Source organism: Rhincodon typus, chromosome 1 (assembly GCF_021869965.1).
Source record: "Rhincodon typus isolate 14 chromosome 1, sRhiTyp1.1, whole genome shotgun sequence".
NCBI lineage: Eukaryota > Metazoa > Chordata > Chondrichthyes > Orectolobiformes > Rhincodontidae > Rhincodon > Rhincodon typus.
Genome location: NC_063332.1, coordinates 106,529,332 through 106,552,279, shown reverse-complemented (window position 1 = coordinate 106,552,279; position 22,948 = coordinate 106,529,332). Strand labels below are relative to the sequence as shown.

The 22,948-nt window shown below is 41.1% G+C and overlaps 1 protein-coding gene across 1 annotated transcript in view; it reads right to left on the bottom strand.

Annotated features, from left to right (window-relative positions):
* Nucleotides 1–22,948, bottom strand: part of LOC109917809 (transmembrane protein 144-like) — a 64,118-nt gene that overhangs the window by 11,666 nt on the left and 29,504 nt on the right. Inside the window, exons 6-8 of the mRNA XM_048604478.1 lie at nucleotides 11,459–11,577; nucleotides 8,039–8,158; nucleotides 781–878 (exon numbers count right to left, since the gene is read on the bottom strand). Of these exons, the coding sequence (XP_048460435.1) occupies nucleotides 781–878; nucleotides 8,039–8,158; nucleotides 11,459–11,577 (337 nt within the window). The remainder of the gene's footprint in view (nucleotides 1–780; nucleotides 879–8,038; nucleotides 8,159–11,458; nucleotides 11,578–22,948) is intronic.

The window sequence follows — 22,948 nt, the reverse complement described above, 5'->3', positions numbered from 1 at the left end:
TACACCTTGTTATCTCGGATTCTCCAGCATCTGCAGTTCCTACTATCTATGGATGAATAAATAATAGATGTCAGTGGGTACATTTGTGCTGTGGTTATATACCTGGACAATTCAGAGACTTGGACATATAATCCTAAAATTATGACTTCAAATCACATTGGGACAATTGGAGAATCCAATTCAAAATTACTGTTTGTGACAATTTGCTGTGTATAAGTGAGTTGCAGTTTCATATATTACGACACCAACTGTACTCAGTTGTACTTAATTTGTTGTAAAGGGCTTTGGGACATCCTGAGGTCATGGAAAATACTATATAAATGTATGTCTATTTTGTCTTTCATGAGCTATTGTGTAGTTGTTCAAACTGAATTGGTTCACTAATGTTCTTTAGGGAAGGAAACCTCCCTCTCTCTGAAGTTTCCTAACTAGCCAGTTGGCTGTATAATATCACAACAAAGGATTGAAGCAGTTCAGGAAGGAAACCCCCACTACGTGCTCAGAACAGCTTGCCAACGATATCAGTGTCCTGAGGATGAATTATAACTAATTCGCTGTGTCCCTTTGGAATACAATGGTGTTGACAGCAATTATGTCTATATATCCAACATTGATAAGAGAATAAAGTGTGTGTTCTGCTTGTGATTTTAGTGTCAATAGAATTGCACAGATAACAAATGATTCCCAATGCCTTTTCAATTCAGCTTTAACAATAATTCAGATTTTTCCATGTTACTTTCTATTATCTTTGATACAGTTACAAATGTAAGCAATACTCACAGCAGTAACAAGAGGAAAAGTGATAACTGCACCAAGGAAATAGTTTGCCAGAAACCAAGCACTGTTTGCTATTCCCCACAGGAGTCCTGAAAAGAAAGCTAAGAAGAAAATAAATTGGGAAGCATTAATTTTCTGCATATGTTTCTCCAAAGGAAATATCAGAATAATTGATTGTGAAAGCTAGAAGACCTTGTTTGAAACACAGAATCTTTCCATCAAATTGGAAATGAATAAAATTGAGAATTAATGCCCAGAATATCAGGAGTATTGAGAAACAAATGCACAGGACTCTAGACTCTTCAAAGGACTTTGTGTAGCAGGACCATCTTTGGGTTCCTACCAACTGTTTCAGAAGCAGCAGGATATCAGCCAACCTTGTCATTGAATCATTACAACAGAGAAGGATGCCATTCTGCCCATCATATCAGTGCCAGCTCTCTGTGAGGGAAATTGTCCTAATCCTACTCCCATGTCTTTCTCCCACAGTTCTGTAATCTTTTTCTCTTTTCAATTATCGAATTCCCTTTTGAATATCTTGCATGAACTCTTCCTCTGCCATACTTTCAGCTAATGCATTCCAAATCCTCACCACTCATGTTTAATAAAATTTTCCTCAGGTTCCTGTTGTTTGTTTTGTCAGTCACCCTAAGTTAGCATCGTCTGGGTCTCTATGCTTCGACCAACAGCAGCAGATTAACTCTACCCTGTCTTTAACACTCCTCCCAATTTTTAACATATGCATCAAATCTCCTCTTAATCTTTCTTCTCCATGGAGCACAGCCTAAGCTTCTCCAGTCCATCCATACAATTGAAGATCCTCATCTCTGACACCAATGTTGTGAACCTTCTCTGCTTTTCATATCTTTTCTAAAGTGCGGTGGTCAAAACAGGACACAATATTTCAATTTTACAAAGTTTCATTATAACTTCCTTGATTTTGTTCTCTGGTTACAGAGCCCAGAATCCATTTTTCAATCTGCCCTGGCAGTTTCAAAGATTTGTGTACAAATAACCCCCAGGCCCCTCAACTTCTGGCCTAATTTAGAATCAAACCATATATTTAAATTACTTCCACTTATCCATCCTAACAAAATGCATCACATTTTTCAAAACCTGAGTACATGTTCTGATGAGGCCAACTTCAACAGGGGAGTCTCCGAAATGTTTACGTTCTTCCTCAACTGACGACTCCTCAGCACTGTTGTCAACAAGGCTCTCAACCGGATTCAACCCATCTTATTCCCTCTCTTCCCTCCCACAGAAGTGATAGGGTTCCCGTTGTCTTTACCTACCATCCCACCAGCATCCACATCTAGAAGATCATCAGCTGCCATTTTTGCCACCTCCAGCGAGATGCCACAACTAGATACATATTCCCCTCCCCTCCATTGTTCACCTTCTGCAGGGACCATTCCTTCCGGGACACCCTGGTCCACTCTTCCTTAATCCCCATCACCCTCCTACAGCTCCATGGCACCTACCCCTGCAACCGCCGAAGGTGTAACACCTGCCCATTTACCTCCCCCCTCCCCAGTATCCAATGGCCAAAACATACCTTCCAGGTGAAGCAGCACTTCACCTGCACTTCCCAGAATCTAGTCTACTGCATTTGCTGCTCACAATGTAGTCCCCTCTACATTGGGGAAACAAAGCATAGACTGAGTGTTCTGCCTGCGGAAAAGACCCTGAGCTACCAGTTGCCTGCCACTTTAACACACCTGTTTCCTGGCCAACATCTCTGTCTTAGGCTTGCTGCAGTGTTCCAGTGACACTCAGCTCAAGCTGGAAAAATAACAGCTCATTTTCCGTTTGGGGACACTGCAGCCCTTCGGACTCGATATTGAGTTCAATAATTTTAGGGCCTAAACTCTCCCATGTCCCAGGCCCCTACTCCACACGCCAGGCCTTGTTATCACATAGCCTGCCATTATACGCTACCTATCGTTAGTCACTAACAGTCCCAATTAACAGCTATTCACCCTCCCGGCTAGATCGTTATCCCCTCCTTTGTCCAACTGTTCTTCTCTCTCTTTGGGCTCTATCCCCACCTATCATTTACTCCTTACTCCCTCCCCCCACCCTATCTTTTGCATTAAAAAAAACTGACATTTTCCTAGCTACCATCAGTTCTGAAGAAGGGGCACTGGATCTGAAATATTAACTTGGATTTCTCTTCACAAATGCTGCCAAACCTGCTGAGCTTTTCCAGGAACTTCTGTTTTTGTCTTTGAAAATGAATAACTTCATATTTTTCTGCTTTAAGTTTCATCCTCGAATTGTTTGTCCTTTCCATCTGTTTGTCTATGTGTTTTATTACTATCCTTGTCACAGTTCAAAATACCTCCAAGTGTTTTGTTCTCTGCAAATGCTGAAATTATTTCTTGGTCAACCGACCCTCAATCGTACATGAGAAAATATAATATGGATGGGAAATCCCACTACAATCCTTCCTTCAAACTGAAAAACAACTTCCCTACTGCTCTCTGTTTTCTAATGCTCAGCCAATTTTGTATCCAGTTTGCTATAATTCATGGGCTTCAACAATGCTAACCAGCACGTGACTTGGTACTTTAGCAAATATCTCTTGGCAGTTCATGTACACATTAACTGCTTTATTCCCAACAACACACTCTGTTACCTCATCAAAAACTGAAGCAAATTCAGCACAATTTGCCTTTAACAACTTCAAGCCGGCTGTCTTAATTAATCTATATCTGTCTAAATTCCTATTAATTTTGTCTTGAATTGTTGATTCCAAAGGCTTTTGAACTTACAAGCTAAACTGACAGACCTGTAGTTACTGGGTTTATCCTTACAACCTCTTCTGAACAAAGTTCTAACATTTGCAGTTCTCCAGTCCTCTGTCATTACCCCATATCTAAGAAGGTTTGGGAGATTATGGTCACCCTGATGGGAGCCCAACAAGTAAGAACCATCTCTGGGATTGCCATTTCTGTAGAAGCAGTGCATTAGCAGCACCCACAATGTGAGGGCAGCCAGTAGCCATCAGTGTGAGTACATCCACAGTACATCTAATGTCCTTTAGGGAAGGAAAACTGCCATCCTTACCTGGTCTGGCCTACATGTGACTCCAGATCCACAGCAATGTGGCTGACTCTTAACCGCGCTCTGGGCAATTAGGGACGGGCAATAAATGCTACCTAGCCAGCAACGCCCTCATCCCGTTAATGAATTTTTTTAAAAAATCAGCACATTTGGGAGCAATGCAAGGAGACGGAGATGAGGATGAGCACACTGGTAGGCTTTCAAGTTGAGCACTTCATGAAAGACTGCTGCAGAACAGGCCTGTATCCTATGACTGACCAGAGATTCTTCATTTTCAGCAAGGGAAGGTCAAATTGCACATAATGTCAAGCTACTCTGAGCCCCCCTTGTGCACTCAATCCCTGTGAGCTGTTAATATATGAAGACTGCAGTAGTCCTGTCTGCTTTTCGAATAATTGGAAATTCCAATCCCTGTTAACGTCTTTGAGGATCATAGTTGACATCCTGCTATTGCCAGGCATGTTTGCTATTACCTATCTGAAGCTGCCAAAGAAATAGAAACAGTTTGGGTTGTCAGCCTCCCCTTGCTGTCAAACCCGCCTCCAAGTTGCATGATAAATTGTGTACCCTCCCCAACCCCAGTTCTTTTGCATCAGTTTCCCAAATACTTGCACCAGTTGAGTTAGATAACACGGAGAGAACAGAGTCCCTAGGAATAATTTTCTAATCTGAAAGATAATAAAAGGAAACTATCCATTGGAGTTTTCAGCAAGTTTTCATAAACCTGATGACAGCAATCAGCACAGATTAATCTTTTGATATTTCAGTATCATTTCTAGACTATACACATTCCTCCATTTACTCCTGCAGTGCAATATTTTATACCTATTCATATTAAGTGTGCAATTTACAATATGCAATCATTTCTACTCAATCACATTATCAATCTTCCCAATTCATTTTATATTTCCTGAACTCCTGTTCATAAATAAATGCCCCTCTTAATTTGCTATTTTTGAAAAGTTTATCAATTTATATCAGTTTCTGAATTCACATCATGAATCTGTATCCTATACACATTTAGACTAATTAGCTAACGTCATGCTAGAAGTATTGAAACTAGCCTGTGTGATAATAACTATCCTGAAGAAATTATCACTTGCTCTATACAGGTCAAACTCATGAAAGGGCTAATGGGTACCACTTTTGTCCCTGATCATTGTTCAGTCTACCTCAGATGACCCTGAAAGAGGAAGGTGTCTCAACAGTTGAAACAACAGGTGAAACTAACTATGGTACTTGGAGGTAAATTCATAAGTAGTTTTCTCCACTAACAAGAGGCCAGCTATTTATTAAGCCAAGAAGATTTGTCTACCAGCCAAGTGAATAATATGATTAATGATTTCCAGTGTAGGTGTCTTGTCAGGCATGTTGGCCATGCATCCCAACAACTAGTGGACTGTATCAAGCAACACAATCCATTGACAATTTGCAGCAGAAAGCATGGCGGTCATAGTCTTCCAGCCGATGTTTTCAGGTCTCAGAACTCCATGTCTAACATTAGACATGATTCTGCTTTTGATTCAAATTTACTAAATAATATGACTGTGCTGGGAATTACACCAGAAATTTGTTTATGTCTATCAGTTGAGATCAGTGTGATGCATTTCCACTTGCTAGAAACTATATATGTTAACACACAGGATCTGGTTTTATTAAGGCAAAGGAATTCAGTCATATGGTGAACATATCTCATTGGGAAAAATATGGGACAAAAGTAAGACAGAAGTAACATGAGCCTGGTATCTCTGGGTGATGGGGTAAAATACACAAAGACAGGCATAGCAACGCAAGGCAGGGATGCTGTGAGTAGCCAGGTGGGCTCAGAATGAGGTGTATGACTGCAAGCAAAGATACAGTCTGGTTCAGTCCATGAGCTAGGTTCATGCCATTGGGAGGACAGTGACCTTGCTGCAGCATTGCAATGATAGTTGCCAGTGCAGCCCACAAATCAGCATTGAAATTCAGAAGGGTACTGGAAGTGAATCAGATAATTGCCATGAGAGTTCTTAGATACTGGCACATAATGAATGCCAACGTCTGTAGAAGTGTGGGCACATGTAACCAATGCCCATCGAGCCCTGAAATCGGTAGGTGCCTGCTCTGATTTTCATGTCGAATTTTCTCAACATCTAGACTGTTGGTTCATTTGGTCAGATAAGAACTTGAATATTAATGAGATTAAATGTATCATTAATAAGACATTTAACAAGTTATAATCCCCCTCAATTGGCAACTCCCACTGCCTGGCAAAAAACTGAACTCTTTATTCAACAAAAGCATAAAAGATGGAATGAGATGCTCCCGACATCAAGACAGACCTCACCGGACTCTTGTCCAATTCTGCCACAAATCTCACCCTAGACCACATCCCCCAGACTACTATCGGATTCCACCCCACATCTTTGACTCTAACTCTAGTGCTACCTCAGGTGCCTTCACATGTGTTTCTTGAATCCTTCTTAAGAGGGAATGGAAGAGAGAGAGCAGAAACAAACTTTAAATTGTTTTATTTTACAGTAAGTGAACTTCCAGCTTGATTAAATCTCACCTTGATTCAATAACTGCAGAAACTCCCTTGAGAACAAAATATACAAAAAGAAATCGCCACACTATCCTTACTAGGGAGCTCAAATGTCTGCTTCTAACCTGACCAGCTCTGAAATTGACAAGACCATGTTTCTTCTGAGTAAGCCAATTAATTCCTCAAGCACTCACCGTCCTAGCTTGAAAATATAGCACATTGCTTTCAGTGCCACTGGGTCAATATCCTGGAATTCCCTTCCCAATAGCATTGCATGTACACCTATACCACATGGACCACCGTAAATACTACCTTCTCAGTCTAATTCAGGGTGGGAAATAAATGCTGGTTGAGCCAGTAACACCCTAATTCTATGAATTAATTTTTTTTTAAAAATCATGGTCAGCTGATTGACTACATGCCTCATGGTTCCCTAACTCTGTGTACTATGTCTCCTTGTTTCTTCAGTAATTTGTCAGTAGCTGCTACCAGGTACCTCTTTCCTCCCATTTTTGGAGTGCAGATTTCTTGGAATATTTCCTGATATTGCGAAGGAAAGATATATATTTTCAGAACTTTTCACACTGTGTCTCTTTTTTTTTCCAGTAATATTCAAGCTGTAAATTGTCAGTCACTATTTCCTGTTATGCTCAAAATTAATAGGGAGCATCCTAGTTTGATGGCTCTGTCATGAGAAAGTTGACCCTAATTGCATAAGTTTGAAATAGAATGTGGCCTGCAACTTTCCACAAAATTTCTACTTGGTGTGAATGCACATTTTCAATGTTCACAGGCTCTGAACTTCTTGAGCCTTTGCAAATTGGTTTAAAATGCGATGCAAACATACCATCTCAAAAGTCTTTCATGAGCAAATTTCAAATACAGGTTGTCAAAAAAGAATGCAAAAACATGGAATGATGCTTAGTATGTCATTACAGACTACTGCAATTTAACTCATTATCAGTTTCACCTTACTCATTTTGTCACCTGAAGGAAAATTGTACAATTTCTTCCACATTCTCTGAAAAGTAATTAAGCTATTCTACAATAACAATTATTCTTATTCCTTCATTAGTCAACTTCATTTATTTGTTTCTCACATATAAATGAGAATGCACTGTGCAAAATTTTGACACCTCAGTCAATGCAGACTCTTCAAGACTGAATAATTGAAGGAGTATATTTCTGGAAGAGTAAACTGGCATATTTTTGTTCGTTATCTGATCCTCATAACCTATACACTAAAAAAAAAATTCTCCAGTGTCTGGTCTTGCTGAGGCTCTTGAATGGTGTCCTCTAAATTTTTTCTCATTGCTTCAACACATTACCCAACTCAAAAAAAGTAGCAGGAGCTAACTGAAAAATTCATGCTTTATCAAAAATCCCTACAGATGTCATCATGGAGCAAATTGCTTTCAGGTAATTGCTCAATAATAAGGTGTTAAACCAAAATCCTGCATCATGAAACTGAAAATGGAGAATCAATGTTATATTTATTACAGTTAGTTGGGATTTACTGCTGGCCCAGTAGAAGTGCCTTGTACGGGAAACATTATAATCAATAATGAAGACCATTAAATCCATTTTGTTGATACTACTCATTTAGCTAAGAGCTACCATGCTTGCAACATTACTTAGACACTGTGACTTTTAATTACTGTAGCTTACCAGGTAATATTGCTGTTGAATAAACACTTGGTTTGTTTTTCTTCACTGCACAGTATATGAGAAAATAGATTGTACTGGTTAGAATAATCCCACTGCAGTATGCAAAAACATAATCCATGTCTAAAATAGAAGAGAAGACAGTGTTACAGGTGAGTACCTAAATAATGACACACGATGGGTACTCCAACAGATATTCCAACTCCCTTTGAGCCCCATCAACTGTCCTTGAAATGTATTATTGGCAGATTGTTTGGTCTCTTCATGGAAATTTACATCCTATCTACCAATTATAAGATATATAGGTTACTATTACTGACAAGGCACACAACGGCAATGGGGTCAAGTGCTGGAAAATGGAATTAGAGTAGTTGGGTGGTTGTTTCTGACCGGTGCAGACTGAATAGGATGAAGTGCCTTTTTCTGTGCTGCAGCCCTCTCTGACTTTGACTTTCTGATTATGGTAATATGTGATCAGCTCCATTCATTTTTAACCCTCTTTTGGTTGGTGGGAGTAAATAATTTAATTTGTTTTTAGTAAATAAACTGTTAACCAAATCAAGAATGAAAGACTGCCTATTCCGAGATTTTCTTGAGTGATTAAACAAAAGAAAAAAAAAGTGGTACTCAATATATGCACACAACACAGGTAATAAACTTAAAGGGTTATGGGGATAAAGCAGGAGAATGGGGTTGAGGAACTTATCAGCCATGATTGAATGGTGGAGCAGACTCGATGGGCCGAATGACCTAATTTCTGCTCCTATGTCTTATGGTCTTAAAAAGTGAAGGAAGCAGGGTGTCTATACAGACAGGAAGGTAAAGGTGATTACAGATTAAAGTGTTTAGAATCTGAGAGTTGCTAGAGTGAAACCCAACTCGCAGCTGTTTAGCTATTGTCCTAATTCCTCAGGCGTGGCAAAACCAACAGATAACCTTGATTTTTCAGGAATTGACTTTTCCAAGTTCCTTTATCACTGACATTGACTTCTGGGATTGAGAAAGAAATTATGGGAGAGAGCAAGAAGAGTTTTTAGTCTCTGTGCTTTTGGCTTTATTCCACGTTGCAGATCAGCTGTCTAGCCATCTAAGCTAACCAATCCCTTTTCAGTCTGATAGGGCACGTTTGAACAGTTGACAGAAAGCTCCAGGTAGTGGATTTAATGAATGCAGTGGAGTACAGCTTTCTCTTGATGAATATGAGTGCTTGGAATTGGCTGAGTGCAGTGAATACAAGGAGACTGATGAGCAGAGCTACACCTCCTGAAGGGATATTGCCTGATTTTTTTTTTGTCAACAATTGGACAGACTATTAAAGGGGTTCTGTTTCTTCAGCATCGATTCTGCTTATGCTGCTGCACCCAGAAAATTCAGTAGAGGTAGATGGAAGAGAGGATTATCTGTCTTCCAGAATAACATTCAATCCAACGGCAACTGAAGTTCTGAAGAAGGGTCACTGGACCCAAAACATTAACCCTGATTTCTCTCCACGGATGCTGCCAGACCAGCTGAGATTTTCCATCAAATTGTTTTTGTGCCAACTGAAGTTTCTTGTATTCAGGACAGTGGTGATCTTCATTCTTAACTTAAGTATGTCTTATTTTCAACACTCCTTCAGCTTCCCAAGTAGACAGGTTAATTACCCACACCCTTCCAGAACATTGATAAATACTAAAACATTTCTGAATTAGTGAAGTTCCAAAGATTCCTTCAGGTACAGAGAAATAGCAAACAGAACACTGGAAACCACACAAAGGTGATTATTCTCCATTCCTTTGAAACTCAAAAAACATGGCCAGGATTTTGTTTTTATTTTTGCATTGAATGTGGGAGATTTAATTCCTCATCCCCTCATTCCCTACCAGTGAGAAAGCCTGCCAGAACAATCTCCAACAAGCTACCTACCATACATGGACTGCAGTGGTTCGAGAAGGCAGCTCACTACCACTTTCTCGGGGGCAGCTAGGGATGCGCAATAAATTCTGGCCAACCAACAATGCCCACATCCCACAAGTGAATTTAAAAAAGGCACATAAGTATTGACTGAGATAACAAGGTGTAGAGCTGGATGGACACAGCAGGCCAAGCAGCATCAGAGGAGCAGGAAGGCTGACGTTTCGGGTTGAGACCCTTCTTCTGAAATGGGGGAGGGGAAGGGGATTCTGAAATAAATAGAGAGAGGGGGGAGGTGGATAGAAGATGGATAAAGAAGAAGATAGGTGGAGAGGAGACAGACAGGTCAAAGAGGCGGGGATGGAGCCAGTAAAGTTGTGTGTAGGTGGGGAGGTAGGGAGGAGATAGGTCAGTCCAGGGAGGACAGACAGGTCAAGGGGGTGGGATGAGGTTAGTAGGTAGGAGATGGGGGTGGGGCTTGAGGTGGGAGGAGGGGATAGGTGGGAGGAAGGACAGGTTAGGGAGGCGGGGACGAGCTGGGCTGGTTTTGGGATGCGGTAGGGGGAGGGGAGATTTTGAAGCTTGTGAAGTCCACATTGATACCATTGGGCTGCAGGGTTCCCAAGCGGAATATGAATTGCTGTTCCTGCAACCTTTGGGTAGCATCGTTGTGGCACTGCAGGAGGCCCAGGATGGACATGTTGTCTGCGGAATGGGAGGAGGAGTTGAAATGGTTCGTATTGACTGGCAGGATTCTCCTCCTATCAGGGAATGTGTCAAAAAAGTGCCATCAAGCCCAATTTCTCCCAATGCTCTACACCCTACAGAAAACCCGACCCTGTCCCGTCTTCCCTTTTAAAATAGCTTGAAAAATGAAAGTTTTGATTACCATCCTGGCTGTTTTTATATGTATAATAAAAATAAAGACAGATATTTCCATTTGTCATGGCTCAACGTTCCAATGGAATGTTTTACTGGTGTTTGAATTCATACCTTGACAATCTTAGTGCTTTTCTTCATTTCACTGAAAATACATGTGTACTGTAATTGAAGCAAATGTTTACATAGTCTACTCTCCATCTTTTAAATTGACTAGAGCAAAATGCAAGAGATACCACATTTTCTTAAGTTTAAGGTTCATTGTTAGACCGGTTTTGTTAATCCACACATCGCAGAGTAGATAACCAAATGTGTAGACTCATAGCAGACTCATTGACAAAACGTTGAGGAAAAGAATCTATGCTATACTTTAAACCAGGAGACAGCCATACAGTATTATAAAATGTATTGTCACAGCAACAAACTTTAAACTGATCATCACATTAACTTATTTGGACATTTGTCATAATCTGCCTTGACATTTTTTAAATGTTCAGATCTGCAAGTACTTTGAGAAGTGATTTCTTTGCTACATTTTCAATAAACTACATAACTCAAAAGCTATTATACCTCTCATGGTTTGGAATGGCAAAAAGGAAAACAATTATATAGTTTCTTTTTCTCATCAGCCTGCTTGCAGTACTTTCTTACCAAACTGACTTGCACCAAAAAACTCGGTCTCATTTCTCTCAGCATGGTTCTTAATGTAGAGGACTGGTACAAAGCTGGAGCCGTACAGTAAACCCGCACACATGGCAAGACTGCAGCCACTGAGAAATTGTATTAAAAAAAACAAATTAGACAAGTATCTAAAAACAAAGTGAACTGCTCATTTACTTCACAGCAGCCATTTTTATATCAACAAACAGCACTTTAGTTTTCGATTTTCAGTTTCGGAATTTGATGCCAGGATGACTAAGACAGATTTAGCACCGTAAATCAGAATGTATGAACAGGAGGCAATGGCTGATCACATTGGGCTTTCTCCCATTTTCCATTCCATCAAAGATAATAAGACACCTCAACAGCATATACTTTTTTTTTAGTCAAAATCTCCCATTAACGTTCTTACCAAAAATTTATCAATTGCAAGCAGTTAACCAAGTATCTACAGTCTTTTGAGAATCTGCCACATCCCTTTACACTCTAAGTCTGGCCTCTTGTGCATCACTGAGTTTTCTTTGCTGCAGCTGTAGTGACTATGCTTTCAGCTGTCCAGGCCCTAATTTTTGACTTGCCCTCCCTAAACTATTCCACCTCTTTCCCTTCTTTTAAGATGCTCCTTAAAATCTGCTCTACATCTTTGACCAAGCTTTTGATTATCTATCCTAATAATGCCTCCGTAAATGGTTCAGTATTGAATTTTTATTGTGCTTCTTTAAAGTCTTGGGATGTTTTACAACATTAAAGGTACTATACAAATGCAAATTATTGTCGTAAATGATGTTACAAGCTACTTCACTACATTCAAACTAGAACAGCTCCAGTATAAAAACAACAAATGAGTGAACTTGAACTTCCTTTGATCTTGCTACTATGTTTCAAGTACTGAACATGTTCCTCCATTCCAGAGGTCCAATGTTGCATATAAGGGAAGCATCTTCAGTACTGCCATTGAATTAGATATTAGATTAATGCCATCGTCCACAAAGTTTCTTCCATGCAATTTATTCTTACGCATATAAGAAATAAGAGCTGGAGTGGGCCATACAGTCATTCCAGCAATAGGTTCAAACTGTCTCCATCAGTTCAATGAAATCATAACTTATCTTGTACCTTGGCTACACCTATCTGCAATATTCCCCATACCTCTAATCCCATTAATCCCCAACATTCATCACCTTAAATCTTGAATATACATAATGACTAAGAAATCACAACCTGCTAATGTCAAGAATTTACAAACCATTGACAGAAGAAATTTCTCCTAAATGTTCAACACCCTTTCCTGAGATAATGAGTTTAGTTCTAACAGAACTAAAACAACAAACTATCAGCATCTATCCAGTCAAGCCCTCTTTGTTTACCGCAGAACCATAACTCTAATCATTATACATGTAATTATTGATTGAAGGCAATAGCCACCATAATATGATAGAATTTTGCATTAACTTTCGATATAATATAGTTCATTTTGAAACAAGGGACTTAAACCTAAGTAAAGAAAATTATGGAGGTATGAAGAGCAAACTAGCTATGCTGGATAAGGAAAATAAAATAAAAGATTTGGTGGTGGACAGATAATAGTATTTCAAGAAATACTACACAGAAGATATATATTCCCCTAAGGCGCAAGTACCCAAAGGGAAGGTTAAATTAGCTGGGTTTAATGAAATAAATTAAAAGGTGAGAAGAATAGGTCAAGGAAATGACTTAAAAGGATGTCAGAAAAAAATGATAAGCTTAAGAGTTGGAAGCAATTGAGAACCCAGCAAAGGAAGACCAAGAAACTGATTAAGAAAGGGAAAGAAATTGTGCACATAAACTAGTGAGGAACATAAGTGTAGACTATAAAAGTTTATTTAGCTTTCTTAAAAAGAAAGGATTAGCAAGAAAATATATGGGTCCATTAGGGGTAGGGGCCGAGAAGTTATAGTATAGAACTGGGAAATGCTGAAGAAACTAAACTGCTACCTTGCATCCGCTTTCAAGTTGAAGATATACAAATTGTCCTGGTAATGTTAGGCACCCAAGGAACTTGAGAGACTGAGGAATCAATTTGTATCAGTAAACAGACAGTACTTGAAACTAGTTGGAATGAAGTTTATTAAAATCACTGGACCACTTGAGCTTTATCCCACATTGTCAGTGGCTAAAGAGATTGTCGATACATTGATGGTTATCTTTGAAAATTCTATAGATACTGAAAAGTTTCCTGCAAACTATAACTTCACCATTTAAGGAGGAAGCCTGAGATAAAATGGTGAACAGTAGAGCAGTTAGTTTAATGTTGGCAGTCAGAAAAATATCAGATCTATTTTAAACGTTGTGATACAGGACATTTAGAAAAGAATGTTACAACTGGACATGGCCAACATGAAATTATGAAAGGGAAATCGTATTGAATAACGTTGTTGGAGTTTGAGGTTGGGGATTTTGAGGATATTATATGTAGCATTGAAAATGAAGAACCAGTACATGTGGTTTATTTGAATTTTCAAAAGAATTTGATTAGGTCCCACACATGAGGTTGGTAAATAAAATTAGAGCACATGGAATTGTGGCAGATATATTACAATGGATTAAGAATTGGTTAAAGGCAGAAAGCAGAGAGTAGGAATAAACAGATCACTCTTGGAATGGCAACTGTTACTAGTGGAGTACTGCAAGGATCAGTGCTAAAGCCAAACTGTTCCCTTTCTACATCAATGATTTCAGTGTGGGTCCTATTGTAATATTTTCAAAATTATTGATGACCCTGAACCAGCTAGGCACAGAAGTTGTGAGAACAATGCAGGATTGTTTTTTGAGGAGAGAATGAGAAGACTGCGCCTATATTCCCTTGAGTTTCAAAGAATGAGCAGTGGCCTCATTGAAATTTATGAAATTCTTGCATAACATGACAGGATAGATATTGATAAGATATTTCCCCAGCTGCTGAATCTAAAACCAGGGGATAAAATTTCAGGACAAGGGATAGGCCATTAAGACTGAGATGAGAAGGAATTCCTTCACTCAAAACGTGAAGACTCCATGGAATTCTTGACCCCAGAGAGCTTTAGAAGCTCAATCGTTGAGCATGTTCAAGACATAAATTGATAGGTAGAAATATGGAGGAGGTCCAGGAAAATGACATCAATGAAATGATCAGCCAGGATTGAGAATAGGGGAGCGGGCTCAGTATGTTGAAAGGCCTACACTTGTCCTTATATCCTTCTTTCATTCACGTCTTGATGGAGAATCTCAGGAAGATCAAAAGACCTTGGAAGTTTCAAGATGTAGCACCTCTCAGAAGACACCAAAATGTGGAACTTATGGTAAGAACCTATACTCAGAAAACAGGCTGTACAGGCTCAGAGTTAACTTGTAGACCTAAGTGAGAAGCAATGATTCAAGAGGCTTTGCTTGGCTTTACTGCCTCATACAGCTATAAAAGACAGTTAAGTGATTCCAAAAATAATAGTACAGAGCTAAACCCTGTAGTCCTGCCATATCCCATTGTGAAAGATTTTGGACAATTAATCAACTAATAGGAGGACGAAGCTCCACAAATATCCCTATCTTCACCTCTGGGATAATCTAGCATATCAATGTAAAAGACAAAGCTGAAGCACCGGCTATCACTGCATGATATTTCCAAGTCATTGAGTCATAAATCCATACAGCATGGAGACAGACCCTTCGGTCCAACAAGTCCACACCAACCATGTTCCCAAACTAAACTAGTCCCACCTGCCTGCATTTGGCTCATATCCCCCCAAAACTTTCCTATTCATGTACGTATCCAAATGTCTTTTAAACATTGTAACTGTATTTGCATTTACCACTTCCCCTGGTAGTTCATTCTACACACTAACCACTCTCTGTGAGGTTTTGTTTTTCTGCTCTTTGATGTCCTGTATGCCACAGTTGTGGTAAATGGCATAGTGATTTGCATCCCTCACTAATTAACAGTTAAATTCAATTCCTGTCTCAAAAAAATGAGTACTTCCTTTGTCAATGACTCCCTTTGTTTTCATTTGGGTTGCCCCAGAATCCAAAGCAGGGCAATGGAAAGTTCAGACATTCCACTTTATGGCCTTCACATTGGGAACTGGGTTCAGATTGTCCAAAAATAATTAGTTTCTGTTACTCATGTCGATTGAGATCCAGACAAGATTCAGATTTAGGCTGATTAAGTGGTAAGTAACACTGATGTCACGTATAAAGTAGGAAATGGCTATTTCCAACAGAAGAGAGCCTAATTACCATGACATTCAATTAATACCACCTACTGAATCACCTACTAACGACATTCTGGAGATTACAATTGGTCAGAGGCTGGGAATTCTGTGACAAGTAGCTAATTGCTGAATTCCTGAAAGTTTTTGCACCATCTACAAAGAACAAGTCAGGAGTGTTATGGATTATTCTCCACGTGCAGCTCTAACAGCATTCGAGAATTTCAATGGCATCCAGAACAAAGCTGGCCACTTGATTTACACCTTATCTGTTAGTTCAAACATATTTTATCCATTACAACAACACTGTGACAGCAGTAGATTCCATTTAGAAGAAACATCATAGCAACTCATCATGATATCTTAGATAATATCTTTGAAAACTCTGACCTCTACCCCCTGGGAGGTAGGTTTATGGGAACACCACCACATGCACATTCGTCACCAAGGTATGCAGCATCCTGGTTTGAAAAACTATTGTTGTTTCTTCATTGTTTGCTGGATTACAATCTTGGACCCCCTACATTGTGAATGCAATTTTTCAAGAAGGTCATTATTTTTTCAAGGGCAAGTAGGGGGCTGTCAATAACAATGGCAACAATGCCCAATAAATGATTTAAAAAGGTGACGTAAGGTGAACAATCCCTTTGAACTACTAGTTTATTTCTAAGTAGGCTCTATAAATATGAACTATGAAATTACTCAGCAATACAGCCAATGATATATATTTGTTTAGCTTACACCAGTTTCTTTTGCAGTGGATTGAGATTATCAGTCCAGCAAGCATCTCCTCGTTTAGTTGAAGTTTCCTCTAATGATAAAGGCTGTCAAAAAGATAAGAGTAATTCTTAACACATACCAGATTTCCTGTGTTCGTTAATACTATATTCATATTTAGGTGTGGAAAAATTGTAATATCCCTCCATTTACTGATGACACCAAACTGGAGTGTGAATGTTAGTTGTGAGGAAGGGGCAAGGAGGGTTCAAAATGAGTCAGACGGGCTATTTAAATGGGCTAGAACACGACGGAAGGAATATAATGTACAAGTGTGAAGCTACACACGTTTCAAACATTTTTTTTACTAATGACGAGAGGTTGGAAAGTGTAGGTGTCTAAGAAATCTGTGTGACCCTGACTATGAGTTGCTAAAAGCTAGCATGCAAGTACAGCAAGTAAATTAGCACAGCAAATAGTATGTTAGCAGTCATTTCAAAGAGATTTTAACACAGAAATACAGATGTCTTGCTGTAATTCTATTGATCCTTTCTGAGACATCGTGGGGAATGATTTTTTTTTGTCTAAAGGAAGGATTTTCTTGCCAGACAGTGTTCATTAGAGGTTCACCAGATTGACTGCTGGGATGGCAGGTCTGCCTGATCAGAAATGATCGAGGAAACTTGGTCTGTATCCTGTACAATTTCAAAGAATAAGATGTAATCTCAGTAAAATTTACAAAGTTTTTACAGGGAATGATTGGGTCTGTATAATTAGGAACTTTTCTCTGACAGGTGACTCTAAAACCAGGAAACATAACCTCAGGATAAAGAACTGAGAGGAAGAGGTTAATTTTTTTCACTCAGACTGGCGAATCTTTAGAATTCTCTAACCCAGTGAGCCATGAAAACTCAGTCATTGAGCAGGCCCAAGGCAGAAATAAATAAATTTCTGGAAACCAATTACATCCGGAGATTTGGACATATTGCATTGCGGAAAATGGCATTGAATAGACGATCAGCCATGATCTGGAATGGTATTGGCAGGTTAAATTGTCCAAATGACCTACTTTTGTTCCTATATTAAATGGAAGTTTCCTTGTACTACAAGATCACAGCTGTACAAGATGATAGACCAAACTAAAGTCACCTAATGGACTGAAAACCAATATCCAGAATAATCTAGCTCCACCCCTCTCACCCACTCCAACCTCTGCCCCGCAGAACGTGCAGCCCTCTGCTCCCTCCGCTCCAATCCCAACCTCACCATAAAACCCAGGGACAAGGGAGGCGCAGTTGTAGTATGGCGCACTGACCTCTACATCGCCGAGGCCAGACGCCAACTCTCCGACACCTCCTCCTAACGCCCCCTTGATCATGACCCCACCCCCGAGCACCAAGCCATCATCTCCCAAACCATCCACAACCTCATCACCTCAGGTCACCTCCCACCCACGGCCTCCAACCTTATCGTTCCCCAACCCCGCACTGCCCGCTTCTATCTCCTTCCCAAAATCCACAAACCTGAATGCCCTGGTCGACCCATTGTCTCCGCCTGCTCCTGCCCCACCGAACTGATCTCCAACTATCTGGACTCCATTTTCTCCCCCTTGGTCCAGGAACTCCTTACCTATGTCCGTGACACCACCCACGCCCTCCACCTCCTCCAGAACTTCCAATTCCCCGGTCCCCAACACCTCATCTTTACCATGGACGTCCAGTCCCTCTACACCTGCATTCCCCATGCAGATGGCCTAAAGGCCCTCTGCTTCTTCCTGTCCTGCAGGCCCGACCAGTCCCCCTCCACTGACACCCTCATCCACTTAGCCGAACTCGTCCTCACCCTCAACAACTTCTCTTTCAATTCCTCCCACTTCCTACAGACAAAGCGGGTGGCCATGGGTACCCGCATGGGCCCAAGTTACGCCTCCCTCTTTGTAGGTTACGTGGAACAATCCCTCTTCCGTACCTACACCGGCGCTAAACCCCACCTCTTCCTCTGTTACATTGATGACTGTATCGGCGCCGCCTCGTGCTCCCACGAGGAGCTCGAACAGTTCATCCACTTCACCAACACCTTCCACCCCAACCTTAAGTTTACCTGGACCATCTCTAATACCTCTCTCTCCTTCCTGGACCTCTCTGTCTCCATCTCGGGCAACCACCTAGAAACCGATATTCATTTCAAGCCCACTGACTCCCACAGCTACCTAGAATACTCTTCCTCCCACCCACCTTCCAGCAAAAATGCCATTCCCTATTCCCAATTCCTTCGCCTCCGCCGCATCTGCTCCCAGGATGAGGCATTCCACTCCCGGACATCTCAGTTGTCCTCGTTTTTCAAGAACCGTAACTTCCCCCCCTCAGTGGTCGAGAACGCCCTCAACTGTGTCTCCCACATCTCCCGCAACTCATCCCTCACACCCCGTCCATGCAATAAGAACCAAAAAGAATCCCCCTCGTCCTCACGTACCACCCCACCAACCTCTGGATCCAACACATCATCCTCCGACACTTCCGCCATCTGCAATCCGACCCCACCACCAAAGACATCTTTCCCTCCCCACCCTTATCTGCTTTCCGGAGGGACCACTCTCTCCGTGACTCCCTTGTCTGCTCCACACTCCCCTCCAGCTCCACCACACCCGGCACTTTTCCCTGCAACCGCAGGAAGTGCTACACCTGCCCCCATACCTCCTCCCTCACCCCCATCCCAGGCCCCAAGAAGACTTTCCACATCAAGCAGATGTTCACCTGCACATCTGCCAATGTGGTATACTGCATCCGCTGTACCCGGCGTGGCTTCCTCTACATCGCTTTGCAGAACACCTATGCTCGGTTCACAATAAACAACTGCACCTCCCAGTCGCGAACCATTTCAACTCCCCCTCCCATTCCTCAGACGACATGTCCATCCTGGGCCTCCTACAGTGCCACAACGATGCCACCCGAAGGTTGCAGGAACAGCAACTCATATTCCGCTTGGGAACCCTGCAGCCCAATGGTATCAATGTGGATTTCACAAGCTTCAAAATCTCCCCTCCCCCCACCGCATCCCAAAACCAGTCCAGCTCGTCCCTGCCTCCCTAACCTGTTCTTCCTCCCACCTATCCCCTCCTCCCACCTCAAGCCACACCCCCATCTCCTACCGACTAACCTCATCCCGCCCGCTTGACCTGTCCATCCTCCCTGGACTGACCTATCCCCTCCCTAACTCCCCACCTACACTCACCTCTTCGACCTGTTTGTTTCCTCTCCACCTATCCTCTCCTCTATCCATCTTCTATCCGCCTCCCCATCTCTCCCTATTTATTTCAGAACCCCCTTCCCCTCCCCCTTTTCTGATGAAGGGTCTAGGCCCGAAACGTCAGCCTTTCTGCTCCTATGATGCTGCTTGGCCTGCTGTGTTCATCCAGCCCTGCACCTTGTTGTCTCGGATTCTCCAGTATCTGCAGTTCCTACTATCTCTAATCTAGCAATGCACTCTGTTTTAAAATTCATTTTCTCTATATCTAAGTTGTAGCTGTAAATAATAAACAACATTACCAAATAATTCACACTTATTCTGTTTAATAGCTTGAGAGTGTGAGCACCTTGAGCTTTTAAATGTCATATCACACAAGAATACAGATCTATTTTACTGTTGCACAAGACAGATTGGAAATGTGCAGTTCCCATTTATCATTGCTCAATTATACACTCTAAACATATAACAATATCATTACAATTTAATAAATTAAAAGATAATTCCCTTCTACAATCAACTAAATAATTTGGGTTACCAACTCTCATTTGATGTAATTCTGGATGTTAAATCAAATGTTATTTGCCTGCTGTTTACAAATGACTTGCAAGTAGTGAGTTTTCTGTATATATTGGCTTGGCATCCGGGAAATAAGATGGTTCCTTGAGTGGAAGCAAAGAATGTGCACAGTGTGCAATCTGCAGGCATGAGTTAACAAATAGTGGGGGCTTGGGGAAGAATTAGTTAATGAGACACATACAAACATACGAACAAGGATCAAGCTTCGGCCACTCGGCTCTTTGTTGAGGTTAAAAATCAGATCAGCTCTACATTCCTGCATATCCCCAATTATCATTTATCCCCTCAGTAATCAAAAATCTATTATCTTTTCAGGAAGAGAACTCCAATCCTCGGAGAGAATAAAAACATTTCTTCACCTCTGTCTTAAATGCATAAGCATAAACATGCTTCCAATGCAAAAACATCCTTCTGTAAGAACAGTGACCAGTACAACACACAGTACTCCAATTGCAGTCTCACCAATGCCCTGCATAGCTGAAGTATAACTTCCTTACCCTTGCATTCAATTCCCCTTGCAATAAATTATAAAATTCTATTAACTTTTCTGATTACTCATTGTAGCTGCATGCTAACCTTTTGTGATTCAGTCACATTACGACACTCAGACCTGTGTATCTCAGAGCTCTGCAAATTCTCATCATTTGCATATTATGTGTCTTTTTTATTCTTTCTGCGCAATTGAGTAATTTCATACTTTCCCGCATTGTAGTCCATTTGCTAGACCTTTGCCCATTCACTTAACCTGTATATATCTCTTTGTAGGCTCCATATGCTCTTTTCACAACTCACTTTCTTACCTATCTTTGTGTCATCAGCAAATTTAGTTACCATGACTTTGATGTCTTCATCCGAATCATTTATATCAATTATAAATAGACCTTGAGACAAGACTTGCTGTCAACCCACGGAGGAAACAAACAGGAAATAGAGTATCTAGACGTATTTCAGAATTCGACTACATGGAATTCAGAAAGGATTAATGGAGAATGGGATGTCAACAATGAAGGGAATATCTTTTCATTAGATCCAATCTGAAAATTTGTCACATGGTGGCATTAGTATTGTTAGGATTAAATAAATTAATAGGATCATGAGATGGAACTATTTTCTGTAAAGGGGCATGTCCAGTTGAGGTGGTGGGAGGAGGATTGGCGGCAATATAAATAGTGTGCATATTGAATTGTGAGTTTTGGATCATTTAGTCAATGCGGTTGGGTAACATTTCGAAATAGTCTGAGTCCCAATTTTCAGCCAGAGAGAAGTGTTGGTCGTCTTTTAACTGCAGTCTGTTGTTCATCCAGCTCCCACCATTCTCTGAAGTACTTTCTAAATAGTAAAACAGCGACGCCGGATACCCACAATTCTCTGCGACAAGGAAACCGCTCTATCATGTCAGCGGGTTAATAGCGCATCTGGGTTGCACGACCTCCGAGAAGAGTCGGACAGACGGCACTCAGCAGCCATGCCAGCTTGTGTGTGTTTCTCCCTGTTACTCAAGTACATGCGACTCCCAGACATCAGACATGATTGATAACTTGTGTCATGTAAATTACCCTATGTACATCGAGTCATCACCAAGTCTTCCACAATGTATGATTTCTCCTGTTTAAAAACCCTGAATGGTTCGGTTAACAGGCTATCGTCCTAATCTTGTCTGATGATTCGCCCCGGTGAACTATAACGTCAGTCTATGTTAGGTCCGATGCTGAAAGTCTGAAATAAAAGCTGGAAATACTCAGCAGGTCAGTCAGAATCTGTGAAGGAGGAAGTAACATTAATGTTTACCTTTCATCAGAACTGAGAAAATTTAAAGGTGCAACAGGTTTTAAGCAAAGGGTAGGTGGGACGAGGACTCAAGAAAGGTCTGATTCCATGCGGAAGTCCGCAAAAATTGAATGAGACAGGATTTGAGTCTTACAGGGCCAAAGGGAACTGTGATGAGGCAGGAGAGAAACGAAAGCTAGAGTAGGTATGTTACTGTCTGAAACGAAATGGTGGTGGTGGGGGGGGGGCGGTGGAAACAAAGAACAGCAAACAATATGGGGATGGGAGGCAAATGCAGAGTTTAAGTCTGATATTGTTGAAATGAAGTGCTGTTTCTGACACTTATATTGAAGTTAGAACATAGAACACAGAACAGTACAGCATAGTACAGGCCCTTCGGTCCACGATGTTGTGCCCAACTTTTACCCTAAACCTAAGATCTATCTAACCTCCACCCCTACCTTATACTATCATCCATATGCCTGTCTAATAGCTGCTTAAATGCGCCTAATGAGGCCGACTCCACTACCCTCTCCGGCAATGCATTCCACGCCCCTACCACTCTCTGAGTAAAGAACCTACCTCTGACGTCTCCCCTATATCTACCTCCACTCACTTTAAAACTATGCCCCCTCGTAATAGCTACCTCCACCCTAGGAAAACCTCTCTGGCTGTCCACTCTATCTATACCTCTGATCATTTTGTACACTTCTGTCAAGTCACCTCTTAGCCTTTGTTGTTCTAAAGAGAAAAGCCCTAGCTCTCTCAACCTTTCCTCGTAAGACCTTCCCTCCATTCCAGGCAACATCCTGGTAAATCTCCTCTGCACCTTTTCCAACGCTTCCACATCTTTCCTGTAATGAGGCGACCAGAACTGGACACAATACTCCAGATGTGGCCGAACCAGGCTTTTGTATAGCTGGAGCATAACTTCACGGCTCTTGAACTCGATCCC